General features: G+C 47.2%; 2 protein-coding genes across 5 annotated transcripts; one reads left to right on the top strand and one right to left on the bottom strand.

The window, feature by feature from the left end:
• Positions 1–219: 219 nt before the first annotated feature.
• Mgat1 (alpha-1,3-mannosyl-glycoprotein 2-beta-N-acetylglucosaminyltransferase) lies at positions 220–4360 on the bottom strand. Of its 3 annotated transcripts, none has more exons than XM_011138715.3 (12): positions 3495–4360; positions 3329–3408; positions 3130–3259; positions 2943–3048; positions 2698–2858; positions 2264–2494; positions 2016–2154; positions 1712–1940; positions 1468–1572; positions 1247–1337; positions 963–1157; positions 220–907 (listed from the first exon to the last, which is right to left on the bottom strand). In XM_011138715.3, exons 3-11 carry the CDS (start codon positions 3232–3234, stop codon positions 963–965), a joined length of 1362 nt encoding a protein of 453 aa, XP_011137017.1. In that variant the 5' UTR covers positions 3235–3259; positions 3329–3408; positions 3495–4360; the 3' UTR covers positions 220–907. The 3 variants fall into 3 exon arrangements, with proteins under 3 accessions (XP_011137017.1, XP_011137015.1, XP_025160340.1); XM_011138713.3 differs by having other exon boundaries at positions 987–1157; positions 3495–4346; XM_025304555.1 differs by having other exon boundaries at positions 987–1157; positions 3329–3532; positions 3634–4346.
• Positions 4361–5052: 692 nt separating this feature from the next.
• LOC105181740 (uncharacterized) lies at positions 5053–16060 on the top strand. 2 transcript variants are annotated; one of them, XM_011138716.2, is made up of 9 exons: positions 5053–6335; positions 7420–7508; positions 7715–7879; positions 7970–8086; positions 8160–8498; positions 8571–9136; positions 9292–9437; positions 9532–10913; positions 11229–16060. In XM_011138716.2, exons 1-9 carry the CDS (start codon positions 6308–6310, stop codon positions 15297–15299), a joined length of 6903 nt encoding a protein of 2300 aa, XP_011137018.2. In that variant the 5' UTR covers positions 5053–6307; the 3' UTR covers positions 15300–16060. The 2 variants fall into 2 exon arrangements, with proteins under 2 accessions (XP_011137018.2, XP_025160333.1); XM_025304548.1 differs by lacking the exon at positions 7420–7508 and having other exon boundaries at positions 5054–6335.
• The last annotated feature ends 421 nt before the right edge of the window (positions 16061–16481 follow it).

The following is a 16481-nucleotide window of genomic DNA, read 5'->3' as shown; positions in this document are numbered from 1 at the left end:
TCAAGCATTACATTATCACAATTTATGTTTGTCAACCTTACTAATTGTGTCAACATTACTACATACTGAAAGGGATTTTTGCAATCAGATTTAATCTCCAAGTATTATATAAAAAAAGTTCCTTTAAATCAACCCAAAGCAGATTGCAGGAGGAGACTGATTAATACGAAATATAGAATGGACGATATTTTTAATGGGATAAGAAATGTAAACAGGTAATTGAGTATTTCGAAAAAAACTATATACTTTGTTCATCGTGACACATGACCTTGTAACAAAACTTATCGCCACAAAAGCAGCATGAGCAAAAATATATTAACATATTCTCATTTTGGAAGATACATTAATCAATCGAAAGTATTGCTTCATCAACATTAACAGCACTTCACATATGTAAATGTGATAAATTTCATAAACACGTTCTCGTGATAAAATTTATCAGGCATTTTCATATACACAAAAGTGATGAATACTGCTCTTGAGAAGCACGAGATACTTCCTGATTCAACGCGAGGTACTTACTCCATCCATGTACATATCACAAACTTATTATATACCTATTAAAGAATATGTTAATAGCTTTTACGGAGAAAATCTTACATTTTTCAAAAACGACGAATGTAACCACCACTCTATATTCAAGAGTATATATATACGTTCTATGATGTAAACATAAATACAAATATCGTCAGTTCACCATAAACAATACGTTCATCTAGTCTGTTGCGTATCAAAGGAAAAATGCACGGATTATTTCTGGAATCTACAAGTCTTTCGAGAGCACAATCATGTGTTAGCTCCATGTAATGTCGTAGCCACTCCAGTTCGCACTCGGTGCTAAATGCACGCGCCGTCCGTTGTAGAAAAACGTGACCACGCCGCGATATCCAGATCTCGGTACACCACTCTGCAACACGGTGTGTTAAGTTTTTGAACGATGTTCTTTAAACCGATATACCGACCTACATATCAAACAGATGCTTTACCCTGAAATCGTCCATTAGACCAAGCAGCTTGCTTGTATTCTTGAATGATTGACGAGTGTAATAAGGTATCCGTACTGGACCAGGAGCAACTATATTACCGCTCTTCAATTCCGAATAGCTAACCACCGTCGATTGATACACATCATTGACGAAAGCTATATCGTAATTATCCTGTGGAAATTATTCAGTAATTATATACGCATTTGGCATTCTACAGGTACCTTGTGTATTTTCTAACCATATTTAAAATATTCTCTTACTTTTAGCAAATAGGATAGATTCATCTTGGTGAAAGGCACAAATTGTTCATTCAGCTTGATGTACTTCAAGTGTTTTTCAAAGAATAAGCCGCTAAAAATGATAAAATAAGAATACCGATTGAATTTAGTCCAGTCGTGCGAGTCAGTTTCAGTTATATATTTGCAAATTTATCCCCCTGTAATGTTCTTATATAACACGTAAGTAAAATTGGAATAAGTACTTGCTGACTCCAAGTTTCCCGAATGTTCTTGTTCGCGATATTTCCGGGCGAATGCAAGCTCGATTCTTACGCTGTTCCGGTTGCCTTACCCAATCGTCCCAATACCTACATAAGTAAAAGAATATGTAGTTGCAAATATACGGACATCATGAAGAACATATCCAAAATAAGTCAAGATGTACGAATAATCAAATAATACATAACAAATATGTATATAATATATGTATATGAAATATATACTCACGATTTGGGCCACTTTGATGCAAGTTCCAGCCATAAATCACGTGTAAGCATCCAACCTAAGCCAGGGAAGAAATCTGTTCTATAAAGTAAATGTGGCGCATACTCGTCCACTAAGCTGGCTTTACCATTGTCATTCCACGCTGACACACACCATAGAGAGCTATCATTTACTAATAGGGGGTAAGTCCCCAGGAAGTATTCATAAAAGTCTGGAGCAATATCCAAGTCATCTGTAGAAAAATTACGAGTGTCATATCTGTTTGTGTGAAATTTGCATCGTGAAGACTCGACTCTATCGGATATACCTTCAACTATAATTGCAGTATTGTATCCAAGCTTTACGAATACTTGGTTTAACGCCCATCTATAGTGACGAGCAATTTTAAAGTATCCCTTAAATTTTTTTTCCTTAGGTGGTATATCAATGTCTGATTGATCAGGTTGCTGAAACAATTACAATATTACTAGCGTTATCACAGAATACAAAATATGTCCTTATTGAGATCACAAGTAACGATTATAATTGTACACATAAAAAATTACAGCAGTGTACCTTTACATGTAACAGTTGATTTCCATATCTTGCTATGACATCTGCAGTTTGTCGATGATCACAGTCTTGCGATACAACTATTGGGAACTGTTCCTTGTTGGGTCTTAATTTTATTAATTGATCTAAGCATCGCTCTACCGTAATACGATTACAAGAAACAACCAAAATAGCTATTATTGGAGATCCATCGGGTAGCTTTTGCAATGAGGCAGCATTGTGCACTGGCTCGTCCTATTGTGGGACAGAAAAAGTAGAAAATTGTAAATTGCATTCATAAGTTATGATTGTGTTGTGGAAATTACTGAAGTGATAATGATTGGATAGAATCATTATATAAGCTGATAAAGACTAATCAGTTATAGTATCTATTATAGCAAATAATTGAAGCGATTACATTTTACTGATTAATCTATAAGATTAGACTAATACTTTACAGGTAAATTAGTATCCTGCGTTGGTTTCTTTTTCCTGGCATTGCTATCTTCTATCTTTTTCAATAAGATACTCTTAACCTTATTGTTCTCATGCTTGTTATATTTATCCTTCTCTGTCTCATCTATTGGCAATTGGGCAGCGCTTGATTTCTCATATTGTTCTGAAGTAGTAAATTATATACACCTTGTTATTGTTCTATTTATCTATCCAACTATATATTGTACAGATTAGCTTTCAACCTTACTTTTACGTCGTTTATTCTCATTGAGTCCTTCAAGAAGTTCTTGATTTATAATTATCTGTTGCTTTATTCTCTTTTCCAATCTACTGATTTGATTTGACAGTTTATCCTGAAAATAAAGACACAACTATATTACTGTTCCAAATTTTCCTTCATAATAGATTATAATATATCACAATAAATTGATCACCTTATCCTGGTCCTTGCTGACTGGTTGGTCCAAAAATATAAAGTATGTAACCACAGCCCATAAGATAAGGGACACAAAGATGAGAGTAACCGATTTGTTCCGCATGACACAAGACCAAGTGTCACCGTAGCTACAATATCAAATTGTATTGTAAGGATAAAAATACAGATGATACAACATAGGATAAACAAATACTCACAAGAGTTCCACACGTCCGAGTACACGTCAACACATATTTGTTATACATGGATTTCTAATATCTTCATGAATCTACTCTCCCTGCAAAATCACGACACTTGTCATATCCTAACGAATGCAGGAACTTGGCATCTGGCTCGAAGGCGTTACTCGGAGGCGTTACTTACCGCGTGTTGTGTGTGTTTGTACGATAGCTGCGATATACCTTTAATCATAAATCATACGGAAGTATCGCACTCCATGTTGTTAGTGAAACACGTTTATACGATCGTCGCACAAGACGCAGGAGTCGAATGCATAATTCACCTTTTTCAACTCGCCGAACACGATGACCGCGTTACTCGAGCGGGAAAGAAACTTCTAATGTGCACACGTATGCACAGGAAGTTCGACGATATGAGAAAATTGCACAAACGTCACTGAAATTTGCGTTCGCTAATCGTAACGCGCGATAATTTACGCGGCACAAAATCACACTTTGCAATCGGCCAGTGATATCGCGAGCTTCACACAAAGCAAATGTCACGGGAGCGAGTCGATGACATTTCCCATTACAAGCCAAGTACGTACGCACCACGGTTTAACCACGGCGGGGTTATTCACGCATTGTGTGACACAGGAAGCAGTGATACACGCTCGCGCGACGCGGGCTAACTTACTCCGCTGTTGCACGTTAATCGAATTACGAGATCGAGGCGGCTCATCTGACAAGATGAATCCGCGGCCGAGGGACAGTCTTGACGGAGTATATTTGGCTTGCGTTTTTTCTCCTTCGGCAGCTGTAAACGCGAATCTCACGGTTGCGGTAAACACGACGCGGAGACACGCTCCGCGGTGATGGCTCAGTCAGTCAGGTGGCGGTCAGTGGGGTGCGAAATGAGTGTGACAACCACACGCGAAACGGCCCTCCTTCTCATTCTTCCACGGTCGACCGCTGTCCCTTGCCGAATGGTCCGATTCGACTGAACGCTCGCGAATTTGCGAACGTGATAGTAGCGTTCGCGTTGAGTAGCGCGCGCGCTGCTGATACGTGCAGATGCGTGCTGGAAGTTGCGCGATAGTGGAGTGCACTGTGCCGTCTCTCTTGTGCAAACTGCACGGAATCATTTTAGAGAACATAGCCGAAAGCTGAATTAAATTTGGGATATAACGTACAATGATATGATGCAATCATTGTTCGTTACGTGTCCTTTTGCTCGCACAGAATGAACCTATTGGTTGCTCGTTGCAAACAAGAACGGGGTGGATCGAGCGCAGCTCCATATCCATGCATAGCTTTCTCTCTCTCTCTCTCTCTCTCTCTCTCTCTCTCTCTCTCTCTCTCTCTCTCTCTCTCTCTCTCTCTCTCTCTCTCTCTCTCTCTCTCCTCTCTCTCTGTATATATCTTTTATATACAAATATAACGATTGGAAAAGAAGGGACAATGACTAATGAGTTGAAAGCTGAGTCAAAAAAATTAATAACCTGTGACTTAAGCTTGTTTATTTTGAGAGTTGATTTTTGCCTTAAATTGGTTATTTTAAAATGCACCAACGTCAACTTATCGACTTTTCTTATATAATAATTCGTCGGTATTAAAATAACTTATTATTACTTTTTATTATTACTTATTTTATTATTACTTTTTATTTTGTGTTTCAAGCGTTAGGAACAATTTTTTCATTACATACTTCAGTTACACACGATGGCACATTTGAAATTTAGCGGGGAAGCCGCCATATTGATTAAACTTACAGCTACCGCCGTCAGATTGCGCTTGCGCCACGCTCTCGCCGAATGCACGTGAGTTTGCCCACTACGGACAGTCTGTGCTGGTCCGCACCCGTGTAAAGTGTAGTTGAGTTTGCGTATCGTGTCAGGTATCGTCGAGCGCGCAAGAGGATACGTGCCGAGCATTGCACACGCCTTAACCGAATGTGCGAGCGAGCAACCTTCCCTCGTCTTTCATCGGCAATTCGTCCGGACCAGGCGCTCTGAGCTCGTTTTCGCGCGGCCGCGACAACGGCAGCCGCGACGGCGACAGCGGCTGGTGGTTATGTGTTTTGGATCATCCGCAAGTCCGTGCGCCCCGATTAGAATGACCGCGAGTGTCGCGCGCATCCATCGCGAACTGCACGACGATCGTGTCGCGGCCAGATAAATCAGTGAGACAAACGGCGACGAAGAAGAAGACGAGAACGACGTTGTCGTCGACTGCGACGTCGGCGCGCGCGCGCGCGCGCGCGAGAGAGAGAGAGAGAGAGAGAGAGAGAGAGAGAGAGAGCGCAAGAGAGAGCGGCCCGCCGAGCGGCTGGCGATACAAACGAATGCGCCCTAAGCCGCTAGCTGCGTTCACCGATCCCTCCAGCGAACCCAGCCAGCTAGTTATGCTCGGCGAGCTATGCGAGCTCGCGCTTACCGCACGTTCGCTCGCGCCTACTGGGACTACTACGGGTGTTGTGCACCGTTGATGAGCATCCCGGTGTTTTAATATATACGGGCTCGGCATTACACGCACCCATATATATTACACACACACACACACACATACATACACACACACTATTTACACATACATATATACACACACACATACATACACGACCCCACACCAACATTACACATCATACACATATACACGTACTTATACTTATCCATATCATACATATATGCATGTAAAATATACATAGCATATATACATATATGTGTACATCGCCGGGCGGCGGAAGTGTTTTGCTCGGTTCTCTTCGTCGCGCGCGCACAGACTGCGCTACGCTACGCGCTGTACGAGCCTCTACATCGTCACCTCTCTCTCTCTCTCCTTTTCGCCCGCCGCGGCGCCGGGTACGGCCTACCGAGGAAGGCGATCCGCGCTCGCCCGCGTTTCGTTGCGACTCGATCGGACTCGAAACCGACTCTCCGACGCTGATCTTCGTCAAGCTCCACCGTGTCTGTCCCGCCCTGACGTGATTCGCCCGGTTCGCCCGCCACACGACGGGTTATGTTTCGAACTTTCATCGGGATCCTAGGTAAGTCCGCCGTCACCGGTTGTCGCGTAGAGAAAGAGAGAGAGAGAGAGAATGAGAGAGAGAGAGAAAAAATGCGCAACCGAACGGTATCGCGGCATTTTGTATATCTCAGCTTTGTCTCTTTTCATTAATGGCATATAAGTATATATATGCCATGTATATATCACACACATATATATATGTATATATATACACATTACATATATAATGTATGTATGTGTGTGTGTGTGTGTGTGTGTGTGTGTGTGTGTGTACACGTATACATGTAAAGACACTAACAGTGATAGAAATAGTGTCACATCTTTTTGTCTGGGATAATAAGACATACACCTCTGATCTTTGATTCTTTGAACTGTATAGTACTGAATGTCTTTAAAATTTTGTTTACAGGAGTTTCAGTATCTGCGTGTGCGCGTGTCATGTGCGTGTGTGCTCCTTTTTTCATGTGTGTGTTTGTGCGTGCGTATATGTGTGTGTTTCCTGTGTATGAATAAGTTGTGTAGCTATACACTTAATATTTTGCATTTTTTGTGTAACCTGTGAGTAGAACTCTTGAAGTAATATGAATGTATAAATATAGAATGAAATAATATCATTGTGAGTGATTGCTTATGTTTGAACAAGTTGAATCAAGTCCAGAGATACTTTCTTATACATATGCCAAAAAGTATATATAGTTTCAAGTATAACGAAACATAAAGGGAAAAATGTTGAGAAATGATAAAAATACATCAAAAATATCTTTGAAAAGAAAAATACACATCTATGAATATTTATAATATATAATTGTGTCTATGACAAAAAATATCTTGCAATTGATGGTTATCGCTTGGATTTCTACTTGGATTGTCAATTCTTTCATTGTATTTTGAACAACTTTACTAAAGACAATAATAAATTGTTAAAGTTGCACACAGTAATTATGTGACAGCAAACGTTAAATCAGAATTGGCCATAAATTAAAACATTGGCTCGTACATGCTATTTAATCTAAACAATATATAACTACAACTAGTTTGATTACTTCGAAATAGTTATTGCGATTAAGATGAAGGAACTCTTAATTGTTCCTTTATTTTTTTAGACATTCAATCGTGGTGGGAGGTGCCAAGTATAGCGCACTTTTGCTCATTATTTAGAGCTGCCTTCAATCTTCTGGATTTTGATATCGAGGTATCTAATTAAATGCTAGCTCTTACGAGTAAGCAGCGTATACAAAACCTGCTAGTACCGCTTCGGTATTTAGACAGCAAACCACGCTGTCACGCTTCAGCTTGATTGTTTTATTTATCAGCTTGTATACACTATTTTGTTCCCTCCTTGACCATGGATATCGCATCGGTGAAACATGTTTCAATATTAATGTCACACAATTGTAGGACTTAGAAGAGGCTTTATTAACTGACGGAGGTACCGAGGGACGACTGCTTCAGGAGCTAATAGTGAAGTTGTTGGAGGGTTGTTTGCCAAATGACACTCGCAATGACATCTCTACCTTTAATTATCAGATGTTTTTACGTAGACTCTTTCGGAAGAAGTGTCAAGTGAGTATGTTTCTCTAGAAAAGGACTTGCTCCGTGGTACAAAATTCTCCGAAGTCGCTGAACCTTGTTAACAGATCTGCGTCTTTACAGGAATACAAATGCGAAAATCCTTTCAATACAGACGTAGACTTTGAGTTATTACCTCTCCGTCAGAAAGTAGAAATACTACGTGCTCTCTGTGACTTCAGGCTAGACGCCGAAGACGTAGTATGTGTTCAGCTAAGCGAGATATTACACGACAATGCATTATGATTGTTTAATGTTACAATGTTAATAACAGGAGCAGTCGTTAAGTAATTTGGACTCGGATAGCCTGCGAGTCGAACCTTTGGGACATGATCGTAAGAATTCTGCCTACTGGTACTTCTACGGCACTCGACTGTACAGGGAGGATTACATTGATACTTCTAACGGTGCCTCATACAAGCAGAAAAGTAAGCCACGGGACAAAAAGCGTAAAAGACGACGGAACAGAGTGGCGAAGGAGGAACAGGAAGAGGAGGAGAAGGAGGAAGCTAGTTTAATAGACAACGAGAGCAAGGGACGAGAGAGCGTTTGGCAAGTGGTTTGTTTCACTCAACAAGACTGGAGCAGACTGGTTGAAAAATTTCGCGACTCGGTAACGATTACTTCCATTGTACTGCCGCGAAAATGCACCGACGACGTTCGCTCAAGGTACTTCTCTCCGCAGGAATACGACACCGAGCGTAAACTTTACCGTACGTTGTCCGAAGACTTCATGCCGGAAATACCAAAGTTGTTCGATTTGAAGGAGAAACAGCAACGGCGCAAACTGTTGCAGCGCAATAGCTCGCGAGTGCTTCGGAGCCAGGAACCTACCACACAGATGGACGCAGTCATGGTCAGGTCCAAGATTAAGACTAAAACGACCAAAGGGGCGAAAAAGGAGACGCAAAGCTCAAAAGCTGTCTACACCAAGGAGGACACCTCGCCGCCGATACCGACTCCGCCGATTCAGAAGAAGGGACGGCAAACGAACAATTCCTTAGCCTCGGCTGTTGGTCAGATTGTGATCCACACTAGGGACGAGGTGCAGGACTTGGAGAAGAAGAAGGGTGTCGGAAATCAGGGCGATGGTAATTACTTGTCGTGCAATTATGGGTACAAGTTCGGCTATTCCTTCGGGATCGAAGAGGAGGAACGTCGCGTTGGAATGCACAAAGTACTCGAAAGTGTCAAGGATCATACGGACGCCTGGCCGTTCATTGACCCCGTCGATGAAGAGTATGCACCAAGGTGTGATTTGTTACATGATATATTTTATAATTATAGATATGGTTTTTTTTTTCACATTGATTAGTCGTCCACCTGACGGTTTCTTGTTGACGGCTTCATCTTCTTTTGTTGTTATCTTTGTAATATATTGCTAATGGGACGAATAATGTTTACAGGTATTATAGTGTTGTGCGTAGGCCTATGGATCTCAGTACTATGGAGGAGAAACTGGAAGGCGGCTCGTACAAGAGTTTAAGTCAGTTTAAGCGCGACTTCCGACTTATCGTTGATAATTGTAGGCAGTACAATGGTTCAGATAACGGTATGTAATCCTTTTACTCGGTTTCTTCCAAAATCACTTCTACTGATGAGTAATACTTCAATACTTTGACAGAAATACGTTTTATGTATTGCAGAATATACGGAAATGGCAGTTAATCTTAAAGAAGCTTTTGACAAGGCTGTGAATCGTTATTTGGAATCAGAGACGTCCAGTGATGAAGATGCTACATCTCCTCGATCGTTAGCTGGAACGCCAACGTCTCCGTCTTATCCGTCACGCCTGTTATCTTCCTCGCACCACAACGCACGTAAACGTTCGAAGAAATCCACTAAAAAGTCTAAGTCATATAAGCCCGAAAGTAGAGCAAAGTCCAAGAGCGAAAAAGTGGACGAGGATGAGAAAAGGAGTAAAAGTATCAAGGTCGCTAAAAAGAAACGAGGGAAGAAAAAGGGTAAGAAGGTGAAAGAGGAAGAGCTGGATGAGGATGAGGAGGAGCAGGAAGACCAGGAAAGCGAAGATGCAGTGTCCGAGACTAGCATAGCAGCGTCGAAGAGACGGAAAAACGTTGATGTAAACAATTTACTTAAAACCAAAAAGCTATCTTCTAAAGAAACGGAGGAATTAAAAGCGCCTAATAAAAAAGCCAGCAAAGATCGGCACAAACCGAAGAAAGAGTCGGAAATTGTGCGATCTGCGAAAGAAACGAAAGAGAATAAAAAGCGAAAAGAGGATTTCGAGGAAGATTATGAACCTTTGGTGATCGTGAAGAGCAAGAGCAGGAAAATAGAAAGGAAGGAACTGGAGGAAACCGGAATACTGGCGGACAACACGAAGAAGAACGCGAAGAAGATCGAAGTGGAAGAAAGTGACGCGGTCTTCAAAGAGGATAAAAAGCAATCTTCGCACGTGAAAACGAAAAAGAGTCGCAGGAAGGAGAAGGCGAGCTTAAAGACTGCAGCAAAGGCTGATGAAAAATCCGACAAGAGCCATACGAAGGAGAAAGAGAAGAAATCAAAACAGAAGAACGAAGAACTGAAAAACGGAGAGTTGAAAAGCCAGGCGGATCCCAAAGATGTAGAATTAGAAAGTGCTTTGGATTCAAAGCATACTCACGCCTCCAAGAAACTCTCCGCATTAATCGGTAATAAAGATTTAGAGTCGCTTGATAGTTTAAAGGATGTGATAAGTAATAGAAGACGCGAGGAGAAGTTGAAAAACGAGAAAGAGAAGCAAAGGAAAGCGGTAAAAAGCGACACTCACGGTGTCTTTTCAAAAAAAGTGCCTTCAAATGGTAGTACTTTTCATGACAATGACAAAGATAGTGCAAAACGATCAAAGTCAAAGAAAGGTACGAAGGAAGATAAGAACACGCTTAACGACGACACGATCAAGAAGCGAGACTCGGAAATTAATGAAAATAAGAAAGTCGCTCAGGTTAAACATACCAAAGGACTAGGAGCAGACGATAGTATCCTGCGTCAAGCGTTAACTCAAGCGACAGAGAAGACGCTTCATGTAAGTTTATAAGAGTTCATATCTAAATATTGACACACGCACTCTTTTACTCGCTCACACATACACACGTGCTTTTATACAATTTATATAAATATTATATACAATTTTATATACAGTAACAAATATACAATTTATATAAATATATTATTGCGCGATATATTTGTTATTCTCTGTCCATGTTAGCAGGATCATTCTCTTTTCTCGATATTTAACTCTTCGTGTTTATTTACTTTTGACTCATAAATCGTACAACAAATCACGAAACATCGTTATATAATCTAAATTTACTTAACCAAAACATATGTCACCTAACAGGATATCAACAAATGGCTGGACGACGCGCCGAAGCTTTCGGGTTTCTCGTCTGGCAGCGACTCGCCGATGTCTCACATTCCGGTCGAATCCAACCGGTCGGGATCGAAGTTGGAAGCTACGCGCAAGAGACCGAGTTCCATCAAGATATTCGGCCCCCACGGGCCGAGTCGACCGAAGAAGATACAGCGCACAATGAACCGTCTGCAGCCCGGCAAGAGCAAGGGGAATTTGCTGCTGAAGAAACCACTCAACACTCCCAACGCCAACACCAACGACGCGGTCTACGCCGCCAGTGATAACGACCAGCCGAGCAAGGACAACGACGAGGAGCCGAAACTCAGTCTAGGCACCGTCCTGAAGAATGTGGACTCCATTCAGCTGATTTGCAAGAGCCTGGTGTCATCGCCGAATCCCAACCTATCGAACGACGACGAAGAAGAGGATCACACGCGCACACCGTCTCGAGCGTCCAGCGTGAAGGAGGAGAAAGCAGCGGGTGCCAAGAGCGCCACGGGAACGTCGAGCACGTCGACGGCGACGGCGATGGCGGACGATAAGGAGTCCCGACCAGCCACAGAGGAGCCGCAGAAACCAAAGTCTGCCACGCCGAACCTGAGTGCCTGGTTCAAAGCTTTCGGAGCGCCAAAATCAAAGAAGAAAGACGACGAGGCGGCGGAAGAGGTCGCGGCGAAGAAGGACGGCGACCTGCAGGAGGTGTTCTGCGGCAGGCAACGACGGATGAGTACCGGCGGCAGCAGCGTCAGTGAATCCGTGTCGAGCTTCTCTCAGGAGTCGCCACCGGCGTCGCGCGCCGTCCGTTCGCCGCAGAGCCAGCCGATGGTTCCGGCGAACGAGCCGCCGATAAGGGGTGCCGGTTTCTACCAGGACGCATTGTCCACCGGCAGCAGCCCCTACAACAGCCCGTTTTACGCGACGCCTCCGCGGTACAGCGCGCAGCTGCCGCCCACGCCGTCGCCGCAGAATCACCCGCTGTCACCGGCTTACCCATCGTCCGCGTCCTATGAGCAGCAACCGCCGCCGCCGTATCCTCAGGTACACCCGCAGCCACCGTTGCCGCCACCGCCGCCGCCGCCGCCGCCGCCAGCGCTGCCGCATCAGCCGCCGTATCAGAAGTCCTCGCCGCAGGAGAACTCCAGCGAGACGTACCCGCAAATGTCGCCGACCTTTCCGCAACGTTCCCCGCAGAGCAGCTTCCCGCCACAGAGCGCCGCGGTCCAAGGCGATGCTTACTCGGCGCAGATAGCCGGCGGCAACACTCAGAACCAGTCGCCCGTCTACGCTCAGCATTCCCCACAGCCGATGCAGCCAGTCTACCCGCAGCCGTCGCCTCAGACCCCGCCGTCGAATTACTCACAGCCATCGCCGCAGCAGCCGCCCACTCCAAAGTACTCGCAGCCGTCGCCGCAGCAGAACGCGGTCGCAAACTATTCGCAGTCTTCGCCGCAGCCGGTAGCCAATTACTCGCAGGCGTCTCCGCAACAGCAGCAGCAGCACTCTCCGTACTCGCAGCCTTCCCCGCAGGCGCCGCCCAACTATTCGCAGGCGTCGCCGCAGCAGCACTCCCCGTACGCCCAGTCATCTCCCCAGCAATCCGCCGGCTACTCTCAGCTGTCGCCGCAGCCGCCCGCGAATTACTCTCAACCTTCGCCTCAGCCGCCGGCTGTGTACTCGCAGCCGTCTCCGCAGCCGCCTCCGAGCTTCTCTCAACCATCGCCACAGACGCATTCCACCAACTACTCGCAACCATCGCCGCAGCCGTTGAACTCGTACCCGCAAGCATCGCCACAGCCGCGAAACTACTCGCAGCCATCGCCGCAGCAGATCCAGAGCTTCTCTCAACACTCACCGCAGACGCAGCCGGCTTATTCGCAGTCGTCGCCGCAGAACAGCCCGTACTCGCAGTCATCGCCGCAGTCATTAACCAATTACTCGCAGCCGTCGCCTCAGCAACCTACCACGTACTCTCATCCGCTGCACTCGCCGCAGACCCCGTCCAACTACTCGCAGCTGTCGCCGCAGCAGGCCCCGGCGGCGAGCTACTCGCAGTCCTCGCCTCAGCGGAAGGCGACCTGCCCGCCGCTGGTGCAAACCCCGCAGCAGTCGCCGAGTTACCAGCAACCTTCTCCCCAGCGGCCGCCGAGCTACCCGCAGCTGCAGTCGTCGAAGAACCCAGAGGAATACTCTACGTCAGCCACGACGTCGACGCCGAGTTATCCTCAGGGCTTCAAGCAGAACCCCCCCACGTACGTGCAGCAGTCGCCGACGGCGTCGTCGTCCTCGGTGAACGAGCCCGAGCACCAACGGACGGAGTACCTGAAGCCCAATGCCAACGAGAAGGCCGCGACGTCGGGCGAGCAGCAGAGAAACTTCCCCGTCCAGTCGGAGTCGTCGCTGAACCTCAACGCGAACCACCAGATCTACCAGTCGACCCCGGGCCAATACCCGCCGCCGCCACCACCACCGACATACCCCAACAGCTTCCCCAATATCGAGCTCCAGAGGTCCGCTTCACGGCACGGTTGTTCAGAACAGACACAGCAGTCTACGAGCGCGCCGCAAGAGCGAGTCGGCTTCACCGAGATCAGCGACAGCTTGAACGCGCAGAAGTACGCGCAGCCACGCGGCTTCCTCAACAAGACGTCCAGCAGCGGGGAGCAGCTGGTGGCGCAGGACCAAACGCAGCTGTTAACATTCCAGCAGAACCTGACGGCGCACGAGTCGCTGTACCAGAGCGGTTTCCAGCCATCCGGCTACCCTCTGCCGAACTCGAGACCGGTGTACGCTAGTCCTCACTACTTCGACACCGGCGCCAAGCCCGCCAGCGGCAGCGGCGCTGGCGCCGGCGGTAGCGGCGGCACCAGCAGTCCTGCGGCGGCCAGCGGCAACTTGCCACCGGTGAAGAAGCGCGTGTATAACGAGCCGTCGTCCGGTGATTCCGGCGGCTCGCGAAGTCTACCACAGGAGAGCGCGGCAACGCGCTCGGCTCAGGAGCAGTTCGAGTTCGAGCCGATGATGGCCTTGCCGCAACCAGACACAGTCTCGGCCAGCCAGTTCGACGCCACGTACGTCGGCAGTCTGGCCGACTCGGTGGCGTCGAATCCAGCGTACGCACGACTGAGCCTCGGCCTGGTGGGCCGGCCGAGCAAGGAGCAGCAGCAGTTGCTGACGATCCCGCGGCCGCCGGCGACGAAGCCGGAGCACCTCGCTTACGGGCGGGGCGCTGCGTCCGGCGCGGCCGAGCTGGATCTGAATCTGCTGCAGAGCCTGCAGAACGCAGCCAAGGGCAGCCAAGGTATCCTGGCGATGTCGGCGCGTCGAGGGGCCGACAACGCCGGGTCCACCTCCACGACGTCGTCCAAGCCGAAGAAGAGCAGGAAGAGCAAGCAGCAGCAACAACAGCAGCAGCAGCAGCAGCAGCAACAACAGCAACAGGAGCAGCAGAACGCGGCCGCGACCAGCGTCTCGGCGGCGGCCACCGTCACATCCACCGTCGGAGCCGACCAGCAGCCCGGTATCCCCGCGTTCCCGCAGTACGCGGCCGCGTCTGCCGACTCCATCGGCTTGAAGAGCGCCGCCGCGGTGGTGCCGGCCGCTGGCAGTGCCTTCAACTTCGCCGCGTCCACGAGCACGAGCGGCAGCGCGCCGTTCTACGACAAGGACGCCACCGCCGCGGCGGCGTTCGCCTTCCTGGACGAGTTCCGCAATCCGACCAGCTACTACAACATGGCCTTGCGGCAGCAGCAGCAGCAGCAGCAACAGCAACAGCAGCAGCAGCAACAGCAGCAGTCGGTGCCGCCGGTCACGGACGCCTCTCAGTCCGCCTGCAACAAGCTCGCCAATCAGCCGCCCAGGAACTACGCGCCCCATCCGTTCCTCCACTCGGCAGCCGCCGCTCAGAGGGCAGCGGCGGCCTACGGCCCGCCGGTCTCCGCTTACGTGACGCCGCATGGGCCTAACTTGGCCATGGACCCGACCGCTTATCAACAGTACATACATTCTCTCTACGCTCTTCAGCCGCCACCGCATCATCACCGACCGTCTTGGCTTTAGCCGTGACTAACTGAATCGCTGTGAGCTCCACGAAGTGGAGAGTCGCCTTCAGGAGCCGACGGGATATCGGCTCTCTGTGGCTTCCCTTCTTCCGCCGACAGGTCGTGATGTGACGCGAGCGGCGGAGAACGAGCTGGAAGGACAACTGATGGCCCAGCTCCGCGTTATACCAAATAGCCGGGTGTCTGTTGACGGATGCGCGTAGGAAAGAAAAAAGAAACAACGGTACGCCCTTTTTACTTGGACGTTTTCACTTTCTTTCGGAAAGGATATATCCTCCTGTCTCGCGACTTGTCTAGGTTTTCTTTTTTATCGTTTTTTACGCAATTCTGGTCGTCGTATTTAGACGTACATTGTCGCGACATTGTCTGGGAATTAGATGGTGGTTGTTGTAAGTTTCTTTAAACTTGCCCTCCGCTCGACTAGCCTTTTACGAGCAAACGACGAGCGAGCTTTGGCATTTTTACACTAAAAGAGAGGAAGTCTTTAGCTTCGATGATGAGACGAGAACGGTGAAACGGAAAGGAAAGCGACGTTATATGTAGCCATATGTAAATAAAGCCTACTTTCGATGTAGGAATTTTTGATAGTTTTCTAAAATGAGAGACTATAGCCGGCAGGTTTTTTGATAGCTCTAAGGCGAGGTCGCTAGCGCCGAGAATAAGTCGATTGCACTTCTTCTATCAAAAGTTCCTCCGTGTTAGCGAGCGCGCGATATCGTTTACTTGTCGGTGTGTGTGTGTGTGTGTATGTGTGTGTGCGCGCGCGTGTGTATGTGTGTGTGTGTGCGTGCGTGTGTGTGTGTGTGCGTGCGTGTGTGCGTGCGTGCGCGCGCGCGGCGGCGTGCGTGCGTGCGTGTGTGCGTGGTGGTGTGTGTGTGTGTGTGTGTGTGTGTGTGTGTGTGTGTGTGTGTGTGTGTGTGTGTGTGTGTGTGTGTGTGTGTGTGTGTGTGTGTGTGTGTGTGTGTGTGTGTGTGTGTGTGTGTGTGTCGGGACATAAAAGTATGCAATATTCGATTTACCGTTAATTAGTGACGGTCCCAATAGCTACGCGCGGTTCGGGTCCATGATTCGCTGACTGTCATCTTAGCCGTCGATTTCACGTTGATTTTGTTTCCCATAGTTCTTTCGATCTTTAGAAAATTAATCGTCGACCATTAGAGATGTACGCGAAAATTCTGCA

The sequence above is a fragment of the Harpegnathos saltator genome, unplaced genomic scaffold, assembly GCF_003227715.2.
Source record: "Harpegnathos saltator strain DR-91 unplaced genomic scaffold, Hsal_v8.6 scaffold626, whole genome shotgun sequence".
Taxonomy (NCBI): domain Eukaryota; kingdom Metazoa; phylum Arthropoda; class Insecta; order Hymenoptera; family Formicidae; genus Harpegnathos; species Harpegnathos saltator.
The sequence above is the reverse complement of the archived record's forward strand: the minus strand, read 5'-3'. Positions and strand labels throughout refer to the sequence as shown.

Excerpts from the sequence above, each read along its gene's own strand:
- Mgat1 (XM_011138713.3), bottom strand. The coding sequence starts at position 3,234 with ATGCGGAACAAATCGGTTACTCTCATCTTTGTGTCCCTTATCTTATGG. Across the intron at positions 1,941-2,015 it reads TACTGCAATTATAGTTGAAG|ATGACTTGGATATTGCTCCA; the intron begins GTATATCCGATA and ends ATTTTTCTACAG. Across the intron at positions 1,158-1,246 it reads ATCTATCCTATTTGCTAAAA|GATAATTACGATATAGCTTT; the intron begins GTAAGAGAATAT and ends TAATTTCCACAG.
- LOC105181740 (XM_011138716.2), top strand. The coding sequence starts at position 6,308 with ATGTTTCGAACTTTCATCGGGATCCTAG. Across the intron at positions 6,336-7,419 it reads AACTTTCATCGGGATCCTAG|ACATTCAATCGTGGTGGGAG; the intron begins GTAAGTCCGCCG and ends TTATTTTTTTAG. Across the intron at positions 8,499-8,570 it reads TTGAAAAATTTCGCGACTCG|GAATACGACACCGAGCGTAA; the intron begins GTAACGATTACT and ends TTCTCTCCGCAG.